The 19,690-nt window shown below is 52.4% G+C and overlaps 1 protein-coding gene across 1 annotated transcript; it reads right to left on the reverse strand.

Moving 5' to 3' along the window:
• Positions 1-4,975: 4,975 nt before the first annotated feature.
• Positions 4,976-19,508, reverse strand: LOC309401023 (mitochondrial potassium channel ATP-binding subunit-like). The gene is made up of 16 exons (XM_081969927.1): positions 19,293-19,508; positions 17,386-17,689; positions 16,472-16,621; positions 16,200-16,294; positions 15,930-16,035; positions 15,598-15,759; positions 13,670-13,755; positions 13,015-13,112; positions 11,456-11,561; positions 11,336-11,369; positions 10,426-10,562; positions 9,589-9,683; positions 7,281-7,414; positions 6,741-6,888; positions 5,877-6,127; positions 4,976-5,310 (listed from the first exon to the last, which is right to left on the reverse strand). The coding sequence occupies exons 1-16, from the start codon at positions 19,418-19,420 to the stop codon at positions 5,233-5,235; spliced, it is 2,112 nt and encodes a 703-aa protein (XP_081826053.1). The 5' UTR covers positions 19,421-19,508; the 3' UTR covers positions 4,976-5,232.
• Positions 19,509-19,690: the final 182 nt, after the last annotated feature.

Consider the following 19,690-nt stretch of genomic DNA (forward strand, 5'->3'; position numbering starts at 1 on the left):
CTGCCTCTTTCGCACCCGATTCCCCCGAGCCAGATGTGCCTAGAGACAGGAGCTGAAAAACGGGAGCAGGCAGGGTCTCTCGCACGACTACGCAACCCCTCTTCCTGTGTCAGCAGCAGCAGCCATGTCAATATGGAAGTGGATTCTGGGCATTGTTCTCGGCGTGGTGGCGTTGCTGGTTTTGGCCATCCTGCTGTGGCACAATATCCAAAGTCACTCAACCGATTTCCCGAAACACGGGGAAACTGCCACGCTCGAACAGAACCTCAAGTAAGCTTTTAGAGCTCTTGAAATCACCGCTCAGGCGCTTGAGGTGGTGATGTTGGCTTTTGGAGATGCAGGGAGGAGTGAGTTCTAGTGCTGCCCTAGGCATGGAAGCCAGCCGGGTGACATTTTCATTTATTTATTTTGTTAGAAGGATCATTTGGTGGTGGTGGTGGGGGGTTTCCACATAAGAATGAATCCAAAAACATGAACTGTGAGAAAGGAGATCCAGTTTATTCCCAAGAAGGAAGCGACTTGTTTTGGGGGGAAGACTACAAGAAAACGCGGTGCAGAGACTCGGTTTTGTATGGAGACTGGTCTTTGGTTTCCTGTGTCCTTCCTGCGCAGATGTGCACATTGAAACGTTGCCGGCCTGGTAGGTGGAAAATCCAGAAAGGAAGATATGCAGATCCCCCCCCCCTCTGTAGATTTATTATGAGGGAACCTGGTGATCTTAACCCCGAGGGGTTTCCTGGTCTTTGATGGGACCAGTGAGAAGCGAGTCTAAGTGTTAGATACAATCTGATTGTATCCCAAAGGTGCTTTGTTCCTTGAAGGCCTTTCGTTTCTCGCCCAAGGAGCAGGGAGGGAAGCTGGGAGGACCAGCCACACACACCCCCGACGCAGCCATCTCCCCTGCAGGTGCCCCCTGGATTTTGAGGTTAATGAAGATGGCGGCAGCAGAGGGGGGCCTGTGGGCAGGTGGGAAACTGGGGAGACCTGAGGTTTGGGGGGGCTTCATGGGATCCTGGGAGCAGGGTGCTGGCAGGGAGGATCTGGAGCGAGATCTGGAGCATCCACGGACCTTGGGGTCGTGTGAGGTATGGGGCGGGGGATTTGGGGGTGAGGGGGCTGGGAAGATCCCGGGTTGGGCACACCAGATGCTTTCATAGAAAAAAAAAACCACTTAATCGCTTCCCTGGCTCAGCTGATAAGAGAGGAGAGCCTGTGGCTTAGAGGTTAATACAATTGGGGGTGAAACCCTTCCCCCAATGCAGCCCTCTTCCCCACAGGCACCAGCTGGATGGAGACACTGACGCACCAAATGGGTCACCCCAACCATTCTGTCGCCCCCTCCCCTGAGCCTGCTGAAGAGGCGTCCATTGTGGAAGGGGGAGAGGGATGAAGGCACTGATTGGCGATCCAAAAGAACCCGCCAACTGAAAGGGAGCTCCAGGATGGCTAAGCCCCATCAAGGAACTGATGGGCTTGGTCCCAGGGGAGGCTCAGGGTTGGCAGGCGGAAACAACGGCAGCGGAAGCCGGCAGAAAGGATGACTTCGCAAGACACCCAACAAACCTTTCCCAAATGACAGCCTAAATTGTCCCCGCCGGACAAAAGCGCCTCTCCCCGGAGAAAGGGGAGCCCTCCACTTCTCCGGCGGAGGAAAGAAATGATCCTCTGGAAGTGAGGACTTCTCCAGGATTGACTTTCTGGTCGTTTGGTCCTTTAGGTTCAGCGAGGGGAGAAGCCACGACCTTTAGCCAATCAATAAATAAACGGGAAGGGTTTCGGACCCCTCCTTGAAATCCTCTTTGCTGCTGTGCGTAAAATGTGGTTCGGGAGTTCTTCTGGGTAATTTGGGCTTTTTATTGTGTTCGGGCCACAACCTTGGTGACTACGAGCGACGGATGAAGGCCACAAGGACCAGCTCCCCAAACACGACAAAGTCTCTATAGTTAAATCCACGATTCCTTTATCAGGAACGCCAGCAGCCACGGCAAAAAATGTATCTCTCACTGCAGGCTAACAAGTCCATCCGGCCAGAAGATGAATAGTTGTCTGCCACATCTATTCATCTCCACCCCCTGCCTTTTATCCCGAGCTGGGGCAGGGCGGGCTTTGCGGTGGCTTTTCCATCCCAAGGACCGGCCCATAGATTTCCATTGCTCTTCTCTCCTCTGCCTTCTGCACATCCGCATGTCAGGCACTGGACCCAGCTGTACCTCCTCTTCCTCATCAGCCACCTCCAGACCTGGGGGCTGTTGACTCTCCATCTGACGGCTGATGGACGGCCCAGGTTCTGCCTCTGCCTCTCTCTCGCACTGCCAGCTCCATTCCCTCTTCCCCCCTCAGAGCTCTTAGGTTGCCTTGATGCTGACCCTGACTCCCACGCCTCCTCCTCCTCCTCTGATTCGGCTGCTGGAGGGGCCGGAGGCTGACAGGCCACAACACTCCCCTTTCCAGATGTGACGCAATAAGAAGGACCAGGTGGGGGACGATCAAGGATAGAGCCAAGGTAAATTTAAGAAAGTCCTCAATGGTGAGAAGAGTGGAATGGTGTCGCTGCGTGGTTGATTCTGTCCCTGGAGGTTTTCAAGAAGAGACTGGACAGCCCAATTTGTCTGAAATGGTGGCAGGTCTCCTGCTGGAGCAGGGGGTTGGACTAGATGATCTCCAAGGTTCTTTCCAACTCTGTGATTCTGCAAGGGTCTCCTGTTTGGGCAGGGGATTAGACTGGTTGACCTCCAAGGTCCCTTCCAAATCTCCATCCTTTTGTTGCTCCTTTCGAGAACGAGCCTCTTTCCCAGCCCAAAGAGGCCCCCATCTCTTGCCAAAAGAACAGTCCCATCACCAAATACGGTGTCGCAATCAGTCACTTCTGAAACAGATCCAACTTGGATACGGGTTCAAGGATGTGTCAGGCCTGGAGCCATTTTTTCTCTTTGGTCTGGCTGTCCTTTCCCTTGGCAGGGACAAAGTTGGTCCACCTCGGCGGAGCACCAATGCCCTGACGGTCAACGGTGGCCTTCAGGTCAATCAGGAGGTGCCATTCGGGAGCTTCTGTGGGCCAAGAAGGGGGGAAGATTCCACCTGGAAGTGGGGGGCTTCCAGCCCCAAAGCAGTTCACCCGGGGAAGGTAGGAAGGGGCACCTGGTTCTCTGGGCAAACAGGAGCGGTGGGGGGCAGCTTTGGAAAGCAACCCCTTCTGGATGGAGTCCTATAAAACGGGGTCCACAACACACTCCCAGGCTGTGATCTATTCAGAGCAGGGCCGCGGTAGTGGTGGCCGAGATGCACGCGTCCTTGTTTGGCTCGTCCATCACTGGCGTGGAACGCTTCCCCCTACCCAAAGGTTGGCACCATGAGCTCAAAGGTGGGAGGGGGGGGACCAATGACTGGATGACCCCCTCCCACCTCTGAGGGTTCTTTGTGGTCTTGTATAGACTGTGGAGGTCAGAGGAAGTCCCCTTCTTGCGCATCCACCCCATGTCCAGACAAGACTGTAGTCAACTGCTCCCAATAGGGGACCTTGGAGTAGCTGTTCCCTCCTGTCATCCAGGTGCTACCCAAGGGGGGGTGGGGGTCACAGGTATCTCTCGACTTATGTCCGCGATTGAGCCCAATGTTTTTGTGGCTAAGGAAACAAGGATTCCGTGCATTTCTGGCCCGCTTTACCACCTGGCGGCCTTTGCTTGTTAAGCGAATCACTGCAGTCGGTCAGCGAGTCAGCTCAGTGGTGTCCCCGTTGGTCAGAAGGTTGCAGAAAGGGTTCACATGACCACCATCCCCCAGGACACAGCGACCGTCATAAATATGCGAAGGGTCTGAATTTTCATCAGACGGCCACAGGGATGGTGCCATGGTCCTAACAATGGAAAACGATAGTCAATTATTACTTTTTCCAGGGCCGTAGTAACTTTGAATGGTCACTAAAGGGAACCATTGTAAGTCAAGGACTAGCTGTTCTTTTGGGAAAGCTTGGAGAATCAGAAAACTCCCAGCTGATGGGTTTAATACCTATTCTGAAAACATGGTCGTATTGTGGATTGGTCACGTCTTGCCAAATTATCTCTTTTCTGGCTAGTTAGTAGATTGGAGGTATGCATGCTTACGGATGTAATATATCTTTGATTTCCACAAAGCAGTCAACAAGGATTCTGCGTGGCCTTCTGACACGAAGCTCGCTAGGTATGGCCTGAAGAGCTTTCCTTAAGGGTTTGTAACAAGCCTGTCTTTAGCCAGGATTTCCCACCAGCTCTCCACCTAGGACCTGGAATACGGCATCCGGTTTTGGTCCACACACACCAAAAAAAAAAAAAAAGAAGAGACATTGAGACCTTGGAAAAAGAAGAGAAGATCAACTAGGAAGATTCAAGGACTTGGCTTGCCAGAAGGTCGCGAAAGGGGATCACGTGAGCCCAGGTCACTGCGACCGTCACATTCGGACCACGCGATGGTGGGGATGCTGCAACGGTAAGTGGGAACCACGGTCTGAAGCCCCTTTTCTTCTTCTTCTCAGTGCCGTTGGGACTTTGAACGGTCACTACACCAATGTTGTAAATCGAGGACCATCTATATAAGGCAGGAGGGTCAAACTGGATTTCTTCGAAGGGCGGATCAGCATTGTAGTTCTCCTCCGTGCCCCGTTTTGGCTGGCAAAGTGCTTCAGGAGCCTGTTTTGGCTGCCAGAGGCACCGTGGGCCGGTCGTTTGCTATTTTCAGGCCGGTCCCGCAGGCCAGATTTAAGCACGCTGTGGGCTGGATTCAGCCAGCAGCCCTTGAGTTTGACACTCTTGGTGTAGGGGGTTTGAAGCCTCCTGAATGCAGTGGGTAGAGATTGGAGGTCCGGCCACCCCAGCTTTAAAATTTCTGCACTCTGCTGCCCACCGATATATCTGCCTTGTTGTAGTCAGCATTCCTTTAAAAGCATGACTTTGACACTCACACTCACACACAGACACGTAAAGCAAAGGCGACACACCACCGGTCCAAACCCAAAAAGGTTGTATTTGAAAAAAAAACCCTTCAAGTGTCAAATTGCACACGGATTCCTTCCCCGCAGGGCAAGAGGAAAGCCGCGTTCCCTGAAAACTGACAACAGAGCGTCCCAGAGCAACAGGCTCTGGGCCTTTCCCAAGCAACCAGCTCGGGTAGGGCTGGAGGCCGAGCGAAAGAGGGGCAGGGAGGGGGAAAATAGAGAGGGGCGCTCCGAATCCAGCCAACCGACCGGCATGTCCTCCTCCTTCAGATGTCCTTGGCTTGCCGGCGGAAAAGCTCCGCGTAGATGCCGCCTTTTCGTAAAAGCTCCGAATGGGTCCCGGCCTAAGGGGAAAAAAAAGGTGGGTTTTGGGAAACCGGATCTGGAAAGCGAACTCGCAAATTCCCGGAGTCACAAGCCCAGAATTGAAGGGGAAGGGGATTGGACCCTCCCACCACTAATGAGCAAGACTTTTCTCTTGTTTGGTTGCGCACATTCACACATTCAGTGTGAAAAATGGTCACGAGTCATCCACTAATGAATTTTGCCCCATTTTATGACCTTCCTTGCCACTGTGAAGCAAAGCCATGAAACTGTTCACTTGGCACCCACATGAAGTGGATCGGGCTCCAACCCTTTGTCTTTGCTTGTTGAGAGGCTGCAAAAGTGAAGGAGCCATCTGAACCCCGGGACGCTGCGACCATCCGAAACACGAGTCAGCGTTCGAGCCCCCCCCCCCCGATATTGGTCATGTGACTGCGGGGATACCGTGATGGTCATTAAGTGTGGGAAAGGGTCCTTTTTTTTCAGTGTCGTAGTGACTTTGAATGGCCACTAAATGAATTGTTGAAAGTCCATTACTGGCCATAGTGCTTCTTCCAGAGCGCATGTTCTCAGCCTCGGCACTCACCTCCGCCACGCGGCCCTTGGATAGCACCACGATGATTGAGGCTTCCTTGACGGTGCTGAGCCGGTGGGCGATGACCAGCACGGTGCGGCCGGCCACAGCTCGGTTCAAGGCCTCCTGGACCACGTGCTCTGACTCGGCGTCCAGGGCGCTGGTGGCCTCGTCCAGGATCAGGACCTTGGGGTTCTTGATCAGCGCCCGGGCGATGGCCACCCGTTGCTTCTGTCCCGCCGACAGAGTCACGCCACGCTCGCCTGCGCAGGGGAAAAAGAGGGAGAGGCCGAGATGAGAACAGGGTGTGTGTGTTTGCACGGGCCGAGGCATCGCAGGATGGGAAGTTCCACGTTTTGGGAGAGAGCGTAAAACGGACCCGAATTCCACAATTGAACTGCAAAAAGCAACCTGCATGGTTCGGGTAAAAAAAGGAGAAGTGAGGAAAAAGGGGAAAGGAAAAAGAGAAGAGGAAAGGAGAGGAGGAAGGCAGGGAGAGACGGAGGAAGAAAGAGGGAAGAGAAAGAAAGGAAGGAAATAGAGGGAGGAGAAAGGGAGGGAGGGAGGAAGCGAGGAAATGGGTGTAAAGCAAGAAAAGAGTGATAAAGGGGAGGGAAGGAGAGAAAGAAGGAAGGAAATGGGAAGGAGGGAGGAAAAAGGGGGAAGGAATGAAGGACAGAGAGAGAAAGGGAGGGAAGGAGGGAAGGAGAAGGAAAAGGAAATGGGTCGGAGAGAGTGATAAAAGAAGGGAGGGAAGGAGAGAAACGACAGCAAAGTGAAGGAAGGAGGGGAAAGGAAGGAAGGAATGAAGGAAGGAGGGAGGGAGGGAGGGAGGGAGGAAGGAAGGCCACCTGAACTGCCAGATGCTTCCCTCACCCACAGTCGTGTTGTATCCATCCGGAAAGCTGCGGATAAACTCGTCGGCGTTGGCCAGCCGGGCAGCCGCGTAAATCTCCGAATCTGAGGCGCAGGGCTTGCCGAAACGGATGTTCTCCATGATGGTGGTGCTGAACAGCACCGGCTCCTGAAACAGAGACAGGCGTGTGTGTATGCGTGTGTGTGTGTGCTAAGGTCAGTGAACGAGACGTTCGTTCCTTTGTACGACTTTTCTCGCCATGGCGGTTAAGTGAATCGCCGCAGCCGCGGAGCTAGTCATGCGTCCCTGAAGTGAATCACAGGCCTTGTTCAACGAGATCGGCGGTCGTTAAGCGAACCAGGCTTCCCCCTTGTCTTTGCCCGATGGAACCTTGCCGAAGGGGGATTGCCTGACCTCGGGACGCTGCAACCTGTCGTAAATACAAGTCGGTGGCCAAGCATCTGAATTTTCCATCAGGTGAGCCTGGGGATGCTGCAACCGTCACCAGTGTGAGTTGGTTGCTTTTCCTTCTCATTCCGCCTGGCCACCTGACTTCGTACCTGGTTAATGAAGCCGATGACTTCTCCCCGGAGCCAAGAAGCGTCCAGGGTGCAAATATCCCGCCCGTCCAGAAAGATGGTCCCCTTGGTGGGTTCATAGAAGCGCTCCACCAGAGCCGCCACGGTGGACTTCCCTGAAGGACAGAGAGAAAGAGAGAGAGAGAGAGAGAGAAGATGCCGGGTCGGACACGGTCCAAAGGGCCCTGTCTTTGGAGGAAGAGCAGGAGGAGGAGGAGATGGAGGTGGGGGAGAGGGAAATTGGAAAATGGATGGGTGGGTGGATGAGAAGGAGGAGGAAGAGGAGTGGAAAATAGATGGGTGGATTGATATGAAAGAGGAGGAGAACCAGAAGATGAGAGAAAGTGAGAGAGAGAAAGAGAGGGGGAATCTGATTAGTGGAAGAGGAAAGGAAGAGTGAATGTGTGTGTGTGTGTGTGAGAGAGAGAAGGGGATTGGATTAGTGGAAGAGGAAGGAAAGAGTGAATGTGTGTGTGTGAGAGAGAGAAGGGGATCGGATTAGTGGAAGAGGAGGGAAAGTGAATGTGTGTGTGTGTGGGTGAGAGAGAGAAGGGGATCGGATTAGTGGAAGAGGAGGGAAAGTGAATGTGTGTGTGTGTGGGTGAGAGAGAGAAGGGGATCGGATTAGTGGAAGAGGAAGGAAAGTGAATGTGTGTGTGTGTGTGAGAGAGAGAGAAGGGGATCGGATTAGTGGAAGAGGAGGGAAAGTGAATGTGTGTGTGTGTGGGTGAGAGAGAGAAGGGGATCGGATTAGTGGAAGAGGAGGGAAAGTGAATGTGTGTGTGTGTGGGTGAGAGAGAGAAGGGGATCGGATTAGTGGAAGAGGAAGGAAAGAGTGAATGTGTGTCTGTGTGTGTGAGAGAGAAGGGGATCGGATTAGTGGAAGAGGAAGGAAAGAGTGAATGTGTGTGTGTGTGTGTGTGTGAGAGAGAGAAGGGGATCGGATTAGTGGAAGAGGAAGGAAAGAGTGAATGTGTGTGTGTGGGTGACAGAGAGAGAAGGGGATCGGATTAGTGGAAGAGGAAGGAAAGTGAATGTGTGTGTGTGTGTGTGAGAGAGAGAAGGGGATCGGATTAGTGGAAGAGGAAGGAAAGTGAATGTGTGTGTGAGAGAGAGAGAGAGAGAAGGGGATCGGATTAGTGGAAGAGGAAGGAAAGAGTGAATGTGTGTGTGTGTGTGAGAGAGAGAGAAGGGGATCGGATTAGTGGAAGAGGAGGGAAAGTGAATGTGTGTGTGTGTGGGTGAGAGAGAGAAGGGGATCGGATTAGTGGAAGAGGAGGGAAAGTGAATGTGTGTGTGTGTGGGTGAGAGAGAGAAGGGGATCGGATTAGTGGAAGAGGAAGGAAAGAGTGAATGTGTGTCTGTGTGTGTGAGAGAGAAGGGGATCGGATTAGTGGAAGAGGAAGGAAAGAGTGAATGTGTGTGTGTGTGTGTGTGTGAGAGAGAGAAGGGGATCGGATTAGTGGAAGAGGAAGGAAAGAGTGAATGTGTGTGTGTGGGTGACAGAGAGAGAAGGGGATCGGATTAGTGGAAGAGGAAGGAAAGTGAATGTGTGTGTGTGTGTGTGAGAGAGAGAAGGGGATCGGATTAGTGGAAGAGGAAGGAAAGTGAATGTGTGTGTGAGAGAGAGAGAGAGAGAAGGGGATCGGATTAGTGGAAGAGGAAGGAAAGAGTGAATGTGTGTGTGTGGGTGAGAGAGAGAAGGGGATTGGATTAGTGGAAGAGGAAGGAAAGTGAATGTGTGTGTGAGAGAGAGAAAGAGAGTGGGTTCTGATTAGTGGAAGAGGAAGGAAAGAGTGAATGAGTGAGTGAGTGAGAGGGAGAGACGAAGGAAGAGAGAATAGATGATAGAGATGAGATTAGAGAGGGAGATTAGATAGAGACAGACAAACAGACAGATAATAGGCAGGTAGCTAGGTAGATGATTAATAGATAGAATAATAAGATAGATGATAGGTAGATGATAGGTAGATGGAGGAATGAATGGAGGAGGAGGAGCAGAGGAATTGCTGTTTTCATTGCATGGGGGAAATACAACTCCACACTCAGCAAAAGGATCAATCCTGGGAAGGAGGGCAAACACGGAGTGGACAAAGGGAGACGAATGAAATCGTGATAAGGGATCGGAATCCCCCCTCCCTCCCCCCGCAGAACAACTGAGCTGGAGGACCCTGTTATGCAAAAAAAAAAAAAAAGAGGTATCCTTTGCCACTATGCCAAATTCAAAGGACCCAGTGCCCCCCGCCCTGAGGATCCAGCCCCCCTTCTCAGGCAAAGGAGGGAGCCTTACCCCCGCCGGATTGCCCCACGATGGCCACCGTCTTGTTCGCGGGGATGGAGAGGTTGAAGTTCTCCAGGACTTTGTAGCCCGGCCGGGTGGGATAACTAAAGGGGGGGGGGGGTGGAGGGAAGAGAGGTCATCAGGGCTAGGGGTGAAAGCTGAGGCCCACCACCCCACTTTTACCCCCTTCCCAAATCTTTCTGGCACCAAGGACCGGTTTTGTCCAAATAGTCTGGGGCCTGGAAACCAATCCATGTCCCAGAGGTTGGGGACTCCTGGACTAAAGTAACTTCTGAGGTCCCTTCCAGCTCTATTCTGATAGATTGCTTGAGCAGGGGGCTGGACTAAATGATCTCCAAGAGCCCTTCCAACTTTGTCATTCTATCATTCTGTAAGGATCTTCTGCTTGAGCAGGAGGTTAGACCTCCTTCTTTCTTCTTCTTTTCCTTGCCTTCCTTCTTTCTCTTTTCCCCTCCTTCTCTGCCGTGGTCTGATCGCAACCGGTTCGCACGCACTGGAGCTGAGTGGGCTCGTGCTTGCAGCTCCTTTTGCGTGTGGCGGTATTCACACGCACTGCTGCGTTTGAGCAAGTGGCTGTTCTTCATGCATGCAACTCCACTTGCGTTGAGTGGCAGACACTCACGCAAGCAGCTCCATTCGAGCAAGTAGCAAGTACTCGCACGCACAACTCCATTTGTGCCAGCAGTGACAACTCGCACGGAACCATTTTCCCTCCCTGCCTCTACCGCTGGCCCACAAAAGTTGGGAGCCCTGGCCTAAGATACTTTTTGTAGCCCACTGTAATCTCCCCTCGCAACCCCTGAACCTTTCGGTTTTGAGTCTCACCTGAAGGTCACATCCCGGAACTCGAGATGCCCGTTCAGCATGCTGCAGGTGAGCATTTGTCTCTCGCACAGAGGGGTCTCTGGCGTCATGTTCATGAACTGAAACACGCGAGCCCCGGCACTCATGCCCCGTAAGACCTGTAGGAGTGAAGAGAGGGGTGTCGAGGTACGAGCTGTCTCGTTCCTAGGCCCTCCTGGGAAACGCCAGCTCCAGAGCAAACACTGTGAGTATAGGCGGTCCTCAACCTGGCGACCACAACAGCGCCCCTAATTTACATGGAGAGGTTCCTTAAGTGACCTTTGCCCCATTTCGACAAATTTTCTTGCTGCCTTTCGTCAGTGAACCACTTCAGGTGTTAACTTGGTCACACCAGTGGTGGGATTCAAAATTTTTTTACTATCGGTTCTGAACATGTGGCTTGGTGGGCGTGGCTTGGTGGGCGTGGCTTGGTGGGCGTGGCTTGGTGGGCGTGGCAGGGGAAGGATACTGTAAAATCTCCATTTCCTCCCGATCAGCTGGGACTCGGAAGGCAGAGAATAGATGGGGATGGGGCCAGTCAGAGGTGGTATTTACTAGCTCTCTAAACTACTCAAAATTTCCGCTACCATCAGAACCTGCTGAATACCACCTCTGGGTCACCCAGTTGTTAAGGGAATTGGACTTGCCCTTGGACTAAGGTTGCAAAAGGGGATCAAAGGACCCAGGACACTGCGAAGTTCATAAATATGAACTGGTTGTCAAGCTTCTGAAGATAAATCGTGCAACCACAGGAATGCTGCAACAGTTGTGTGAAAAAAATAACTTTTCTCAGGGCCGTTGACCCCGGGACACTGCAACAGTCACTAAATGAACTGTTGTAAATCGAGGACTACCTGAATAATGTCACCAAGGATCTCCCCAGCCCACCTACCTGTCCAAAGAGCACCGTCATGCTGGTCATGGAGCTACAGAGAAAGAGAAGCAGATGGCTCTCAAGCACCAGCCAGACAATCCGCTGCCAGGAGACGGGACGGGATGGGGACGGTCTTACCGTTGTACCGTCTGGGAGGACACCAAAAATGACATGAGGTCGCCGGGCGTCATCTCTTGTCCGGCCATGAGGGAGCCGCCTACAAAGATGGTGCCGAGCACAATACCTAGGAAGGAAAATGACACAACTGTAGGGCAAACTTCCCCAAACTTTCTGGTTTTGTGGAGGGGATGATTCCGTGTATGCGGCAGGCAAGCGTGCACAACTCTATTTGTGTGGAGCTTCACGTAAGAGAGCAAGTGCACCCGCTTATACGAGTGGAATCTCACATGCACGACCCTTTGCTTGTGTCTTCTGCCACCCGGTTTTGAACAGGCTGTGGCCCAGCACTGGCCTGCGTCCCGTGGTTGGGGACGTCAACCATTTACTACCAGGCCCCGGGCTAATCACCACTATGCCACATAAATGCCTCACCAGTGCATCGTCTCTGTGAGCGCACAACACACACTAGCGTCGTCTCGGGCACTCACAGCCACTCACACTAGCCTCATCATGGGCGCTCGTAGCCCCACTCATGTGAGCCTCACCACTAATGTCGCGGGTGTTCATGCGCACACGAGCACATGCGCTTGCCCCTACCGCTAAATTATCCCCCTTCCCCCTGCTCCAGGCCACCAACCCGGAAAGGTTGGGGAACTCTGATCTAGAGGTAGTGTCAGACCTGCAGCCATATTTTCTTGTGGATCTTTGGCCTGCCCCACTTTCTATCGTTCTACTATGCCTTTTCTATGGTGGGGAAATGGGAGGGGGGATTGTACGGAGTTAGATGATATGTAGCCATAACAACATTCTTTCTAGAAAGCCAAGGTCATCCTTTGTCTCTGCACCTGACAGGAACTGGATGGGTGGAACTGCCAGCATGGCAGTAGGAGATTGGACCATGGGATGGGCTTGTGGGTGTGGGGGGAAAGATCCTGAACTTTCAACTGGGTGGGGAAAACAGGGAAGCTTTCAGATTCGGGTTTCTCCAGATGTGCCAACATGGCTCTCTTCATCAATTGGAACGTTGAGCAATACTTTGCCTCGGACTCTGATTTACTTTCGGATGCTATTTGGAGCCCTGACAGGTAGTCCTTGACTTACAACACTTTGTTTAGCGACTGTTCAAAGTTACAACGGCACTGAAAAAAGAACCGTTTTTCACACTTATGACCTTTGCAGCATCCCCGTGGTCATGTGATGAAAATTCAGACGCTTGGCCACCGGTTCATATTTAAAACCGTCGCTGTGTCCTGAGCTCAGGCGACCTTCTGACAAGTGAGGTCTATGGGGGGAGCCATATTCACTTAACAGCCGGGTTACTCGCTTAGCAACTGCAGCAGTTAACTTAAGCACTGGGGCAAGAAAGGTCGTATAATGGGGCAAAACTCACTTAACAACAGAAATGTTGGACTCAGTTCTGGTCGTAAGTCTAGGACTACCTGTACATAGCTGCCCACATAGAAGACATTCATCTAAAACAGGCTGGACACAGAGTGTATCCTGGAACGTCCTAGTTGCTGTGACAACTGTGCCCCGGGAGGCATCCAACACAGCCGACGCAACGGGCCTCTACTCACTGTTGAGAGCCATGTTGGAGAGCCCCTGGAAGAACGCAATGCCCAGGCCCAGGTTCATGTTGAGGCGGCTGGAAATGTCCACTTCAGTTGCATATTCTCTGCGAGGAAAAGAAAGAGAGAAATGGAAAACCCTGGCAGGGTCACAGCATGGCCTATGCCAGGGGCACCGAACGTGGGCAAGTTTTAAGATCTGTGGACTTCAACTCCCAGAATTCCACAGCCAGCAAGGGTTTACCAGAAAGGGTAGGACAAGGACAAGGACAAGAACAAATGTGGATAGACTGCTACCTTTGTTGATAGGGAAACTCTATTAGTAGATGGTGGGTATGTAGTGAATGTAATATATTTTTCAATAGGGAAACTCTATTAGTAGATGGTGGGTGTGCAATGAACATAAAATATCACATTTTTAATAGGGTAACTTTATTAGTAGATGCTGGGTATTTAGTAAACATAATATATCACATTTTTCGATAGGGAAACTTTCTTAACAGATTATGGGTATGCAGTAAACGTAATATTTCTTGACTTCAACAGTGAAAAAAATTGCTGGCTGGGGAAATCTGGAAGTTGAAGTCCATCCACAAGTCTTAAAAGTCTTAAAAGTGTCCTTCAAGAGAGTGGGGTGTGGAGGGATGTCCTTTGCGGTACTCACTCAACCTCTTTGGGTTCCATGGCAAAGGCCCGTACTGTCCGGACGTTCCCCAAGGCCTCATCTGCCACAGCTGTGGCCTTAGACACCTGCGAAGGAAGGAAGGTCACACTTGGTGGCTGGCTGAGTGTGGAAATTGGCTGCAGCCAGATAGAACATAGCTACAACAGAAATACAGGTAGTTGCTGACTTACAATAGTTCATGCAGTGATCACTCAAAGTTACAACGGTTGTGAAAAATGTGCCTTAGGACCATTTTTCACACGATCTTTGCACCATCCCTGGGATCAGAATTCGGATGCTTGGCAACTGGCTAGTATTTACAACAGTCTGAGGGTCCTGGGGTCATGTGATCCCCTTTTGTGGCATCTCTGACGACAAGGAAGACAGATTCACTTAATTGCATTGCTAACTTCCCAGTTTCAGGGATTCCCTTAACAACTATGGCAACAAAGTTTGTAAAATGGGCCGAAACTCACTTCACAAATGTCTCACTTAACAACAGAAAAGTGGGGTTTAATTGTAGTCGTAAGTTGAGGACTGCCTGTAGATGCGGAACTTAACCCAAAGGAGGACTAGGAAAAGTGAGGGTTGTGTTGAAACAGAATGGATGAGATCATAACTCGCACAGAGAGGGCCTCCTCCAGGTGCCGTCCACTAGACAGTGTCGGGGGGCGGCGCCTAGGAGTAGAGCCTTCTCTGTGGCGGGCCCAGCCCTGTGGAATGACCTCCCTCCGGATATTAGGAATACCTCTGACCTCCGCTCCTTTCGTATTAAGCTTAAGACCCACCTATTCCAAGCAGCTGGCCTGGCTCAACTTTGATCTAACCATATCGCTCCTGACGGGTTTTTAACTGGGTATTTTAATTATATTTAATTAATCTAGGGGTTTTTAAATACTGTATTTTAATTGTTTTTATTCATCAGCCGACCTCCTCCTTGTGTGTGTCTCAGTATATGTCTCTGTTATATGTTTGTTTTGTCCACATATTTATTTCATATGTTTCATTGTACGCCGCCCCGAGTCCTTCGGGAGAGGGTGCGGCTAAGAAATAAATATATTATTATTATTATTATAACTGAACATATGACATTTTTGATAGGGAAACTTTATTAGTAGATGGTGGGTATGCAGTGAACATAATATATCTTGACTTCAACAGAGTGAATTGTGGTAGTTGAAGCCCACAAGCCTTAAAGGCTGCGCGGGCAGTCTCGGGAGTCTCTGGCTACTCCCACGTAACACCTCTCCTGCGCGGGCTGCACTGGCTACCTGTGGCTTTTCAGGTGCGTTTCAAGGTGCTGATTATCATCTTCAAAGCGCTCCATGGCACAGGACCTAGGTATTTGCGGGATCGTATCCTGCCCCATACATCCCTTCGGCCGATCCGCTCTCACAGAGAGGGACTCCTCCGGGTGCCATCCACTAGGCAGTGCCAGCGGGCGACGCCCAGGAGTAGGGCCTTCTCTGTGATGGGCCCGACCCTCTGGAATGACCTCCCCTCTGATATCAGAACCACCACCAATCTCCGCTCCTTCTGTAAGAAGCTTAAAACCCACCTGTTCAATTTAGCCAGCCTGGCCTAATCCCAGTTTAGTCCCTCAAGTCTGCATTTTTAAATTTTAGGGGTTAGTTTTAGGTTGATTTTTAACTTTTATTATCTTGTACAGCTGTTAGGTTTAATTCGATTTTAAGGGTATTTAAGGGTATTTATTTTTTGTATCTGGTTTTTAATGAGATGCCTGTACACCGCCCCGAGTCCCTTTCGGGGAGAGGGGGCGGTCTATAAATCTTGAAAAATAAATAAATAAATAAATAAATAAAGTTGCCAAGGACACCCCTTTACTAGAGAAAGCAGGACTTGAATGCAAAGAGCTCTGGGCCTCTGGGGAACGTTCACAATCATTCACGCAGGTTACTTTTCCCTACCTGTTCTTGGGCTTTGCGGGAGAGCCTCCGAAGAGAGGTGCCGAGAAAGGTCCCGATGCCCACCAAGAAGGGCATCACCACTACAAGCAGCCCGGTCAGCTTAGGGGAAATCATGTAGAGAGACACGAAACAGCCCACGGTCTGGGTGAGGCTGCGCAGACCCTGCAAGGTTGAGGGGGGGGGGGTGGAGAGAGAGACAGTGGCATGAAAAGAGGCACTCCGTTAAAGAGGGAAGCCCCCCCCCGCCAACCCTGTTTGTGCAAGAGGGCCTTAAATCACCGCAGGATTGTCCCCAGCCCTCCCAACTCCCTGCTGCCCCCTATGAGCCAAACCTGAGAGATGACCAGCTTGAAGGAAGATTTGAATTCCTGGATGTCGGCGGTCAGGCGATTCACCAGGTGCCCCGTCTGATTGGCATCGAAGAAGGCTATATCTTCTCTTGGGGAAGGAGAGAACCAGGGTTACAGGGCCTCCAAGGTCCCTTCCAACTCTGGCCTTCTAGCAATTCTGTAAGGGTCTCCTGCTCGAGCAGGGATTGGGACAGATTCTGATTCAATGCCCAGTCCCCTTTGGACCTGGCCACCCATTTCCACGGCCGTTACCGGAGGAAGGACGAGAACAGCTGCTTCCGCATACTGGCGGCAACCTTCTCCCCGATCCAGGACAGCAGCAGGATGTACCCGAAGGTTAACGCACCCTGCGGCCACCAAAAAAAAGAAGAAAAAGTTACTTGTTGCCATCGGGAGTTGTGGGCTGCCAATTCTGATGTGGAGCATTGATGCACTCTACTCCCCCGATGGGGGTGGGGTGAGTTTGCGGGGATTTTGACACAAATAGAATCCGGCCCCGGGATTGAAAGGGGGAAGAAGATCACCTGAAGGCCGTAGATGGTCAGCAGGCGCAGGGCTGGCTCACGCACCATGCGCAGGTAATCGCCCACCCGCATGTGCTTGGCCACCACGTTCACCATCTGGCCCAGCAGCAATGGGATGTGGATGTTGAGCATGGCCGCCCCAAAGGCAAACTGGAGGGAGGGAGAGAGAAAGACTTGGAAAAACACACCACGGGGGGGGGGGGAGGCGTCACTGAGAAACTGGGGGTTAAATAGGATTGCTGGAAGGTCAGCTGGCAGCGTACATTGGCCAGCGCAAAAAGCTCCTACGATCCTTGGTTGTATAAACATTCCCTTCCTTCCTTCTCCCATTCCTTCCATCTTCCTTCTTCCTCCATCCTTCCATTCCCACCTCCCTCCCTCCCTCCCTTCTCCCATTCTTTCCATCTTCCTTCTTTCTCCATCCTACCATTCCTTCCCTCCCTCCCTTCCTTCCTTCTCCCATTCCTTCCATCTTCCTTCTTCCTCCATCCTTCCATTCCCACCTACCTCCCTCCCTTCCTTCTCCCATTCTTTCCATCTTCCTTCTCCCATTCTTTCCATCTTCCTTCTTTCTCCATCCTACCATTCCTTCCCTCCCTCCCTTCTCCCATTCCTTTTCTCATTCCTTCCTTTCCCCATTCCTTCCATCTTTCTTTCTCCTCCCTCACTTTCTTCTTCCATTCCCTCCTGTCCTTCCTTCCTTCTTTTCCCACCTCCCTTCTCCCATTCCTTTTCTCCTTCCTTCTTTCTCCCTTTCCTTCTTTCTCCTTCCACCTTCCTTCCTCCTCCAGGGTCCCATTCAACTCTATTCTAATTGTATTTCCTTCCACCCAAGACTTCTCCTGAGTGACAGGCTACGCTGGCCTGTCTCCACCCTCCCACCCCGCTCTTAACCACGGGGCAAAGAGCCTCACCACGATGGCCGCCATCACTGCCAGTAGCTGAGGGCGCAGGAATTTCCAAAACATGAGCCAGTTGAAATCGGGCTCCTTTTCCCCGGGCATGCAGACCATTTCCACATTGGGCCCTTCCTGACAGCAGGCCCTCTTGCTGAAGCCGGCCCCCAGCCCCACCAAAGCCGGCCCTGCCCACAAGGCCGCCATCCGGCCCAGCGGGACGAGGTGGCGAGGTAAGACCAACAGGACAGCCGGTGAGAGCTTGGGGGCACTGCGGGGAACCCGGCAGAAGCAGGACTGCCTGGCATGGCTTCCGGAGTGCCTGTGAGGAAGGGAGAGGGAAAGACACACAGTCACATACACAAGTTGTGAGAAAAGACGGGCACCCTCTCCCCCATCTCAAGAGAGATGGCTTGCAAGGGATGGTCCCCGGGCATCCCACCCGCCCAGGGATACCTCTCAAACCAAGCTTCCCACCCTCAATCCACGCCGGGGGCAGGTAAGGGGTAGCAAGAGCATCTCTCTCTCCGAAGGAGTCAATGCATTCTACCCGGAAGGGGTCCCGGGTGTGGCGTTTTCTGGTTTTCCTGAAGAAGTTTCATGACCCAAACTAGGGAGGAGAAGGAGGAGGAGGAGGACTGTGGGGTTTCAAGAGGATTGTGCCGACATTTCATGACCTAGATAGGTAACATCATCAGTGCTCGGAGAGGAGGAGGAAGATGGTGTTCTTGGTGCTCTCTGAACTAAGTGGTTTTCTTGCAGACGTTTCATGACCCAACTAGGTAACATCATCAGTGCTAAAATAAAGGGGGGGTTGAAGGGAGGAGGAAGGAGGGAGGGAGGGAGAAGGTAGTGGGCTTCTTGGTGCTCTCTGAGCTGGGTGGCTTCCTTGCAGACATTTCATGACCCATCTAGGGAACAGCATCAGTGCTGGAAAGAAGAGGAGGAGGAAGAAAAGGAAGAGGACGACGATGTTGCCCAGTTTGGGGAATGAAACATCTGCAAGAGAACAACAAAGCTCAGAGACTGTTGCTTTAAGGAGGATACTCTCCAAAGCACAGCATTCGCTCAGTGTCTTCTCTGTCTCACTTGAAAACCAGCAGCACCGGAGCCTAGAAGTCTGGCCTAGGAATGACAAGAGTTGGAAGGGACCTCGGAGGTCATCTAGTCCAACTCCCTGCTCCAGCAGGAGAGCCTTACAGAATTGTAGAATCAGGGAAAGGACCTCGGCAGTCATCTAGTCCCAGCCCCTACTCATTGAGCATGCTTAGAGACTCATCTGGGCAGCTTACGGGAATGTTCACTAAACCATGATTTAAGTTATTTGCATGGCCTATCACTGTGTAATCATGGTTTACTAAACGTTTCCGCGCACTCAACAAGTACTGGGCGGGACTAGATGACTTGCAAAGTCCCTTCCAGCTCTTGTCCTTCTATGATTCTGTAAGGGTCTCCTGCTTGAGGAGGGGCTGGACTGGATGACCTCCCAGGTCCCTTCCAGCTCTTGTCCTTCTATGATTCTGTAAGGGTCTCCTGCTTGAGGAGGGGCTGGACTGGATGACCTCTAGGGTCCCTCCAAATTCTATTCTGAACGATTGAGCTGTTTCACACTAGAAGCAGATAAACAAAAAAAATGGGATAAACAGGCTTTTCCAAGAACCGACTTCCAAGGAAAACGTGGGAGGGGGGGGAGAGGAATCCCCAATGGGGAGGTGAAAACCACGCAGTTGCGCATGCGCAGTCGCTGTCCTGGCTCAGCTCCTCCCTTGGCAGGAGAAAGGGGCGAAAGTGACTTTCCCTCCCAGCGGCGTAGAGGGGGAGAGCCGAGCCTGGCCGGAGCCAATAGGAGAGGAGCAGCAAGAGGAGGAGGGACTACGACCCCCGGCATGCCCCGCGAGGCGGCCTGACCTCCCCGTTGCGGTTACCTGGCAACGCCCGGGGCCGGCAAGGCGCCCTTCATGGCCGCCTCGGCGCGGGGAAGCCGCTGGCCGTAGGGGGAGCAGCGGCCCCCGGCCAGGCCCGGCCGCAGCAGAGCCAGCCGGGCCAGCAACATAGTGGCGACCGAAAGCGGCTCCCCTCACGCCCTCACGAACCGTCGGCGCCGCCCACAATGCCCCGCGCGGAGAGAAAGGGGCGTGGCCGAGGCGCGCGAGACGGGCAGGCGCCGAGCACGGAGGCGCGCGTGGAGGAGCAGGCGGTGGCTCCGCCCGCCCCCCGCGCAGGCGCCGAGCGAAGATCCCATCGGCTCCGCGCCCGACAGGCTGCCCGCGCAGGCGTAATGAGTCGTGACGAGGCTCTCCCCCCTCGGGAGGAGACCTACACT

The sequence above is a fragment of the Natrix helvetica genome (genome assembly GCF_964273705.1).
Source record: "Natrix helvetica genome assembly, chromosome: Z".
NCBI lineage: Eukaryota > Metazoa > Chordata > Lepidosauria > Squamata > Natricidae > Natrix > Natrix helvetica.

Excerpts from the sequence above, each read along its gene's own strand:
- LOC309401023 (XM_081969927.1), bottom strand. The coding sequence starts at position 19,420 with ATGTTGCTGGCCCGGCTGGCTCTGCTGCGGCCGGGCCTGGCCGGGGGC. Across the intron at positions 10,563-11,335 it reads TGACGGTGCTCTTTGGACAG|GTCTTACGGGGCATGAGTGC; the intron begins GTAGGTGGGCTG and ends TCACTCCTACAG. Across the intron at positions 5,311-5,876 it reads CCAAGGGCCGCGTGGCGGAG|GCCGGGACCCATTCGGAGCT; the intron begins GTGAGTGCCGAG and ends TTTTCCCCTTAG.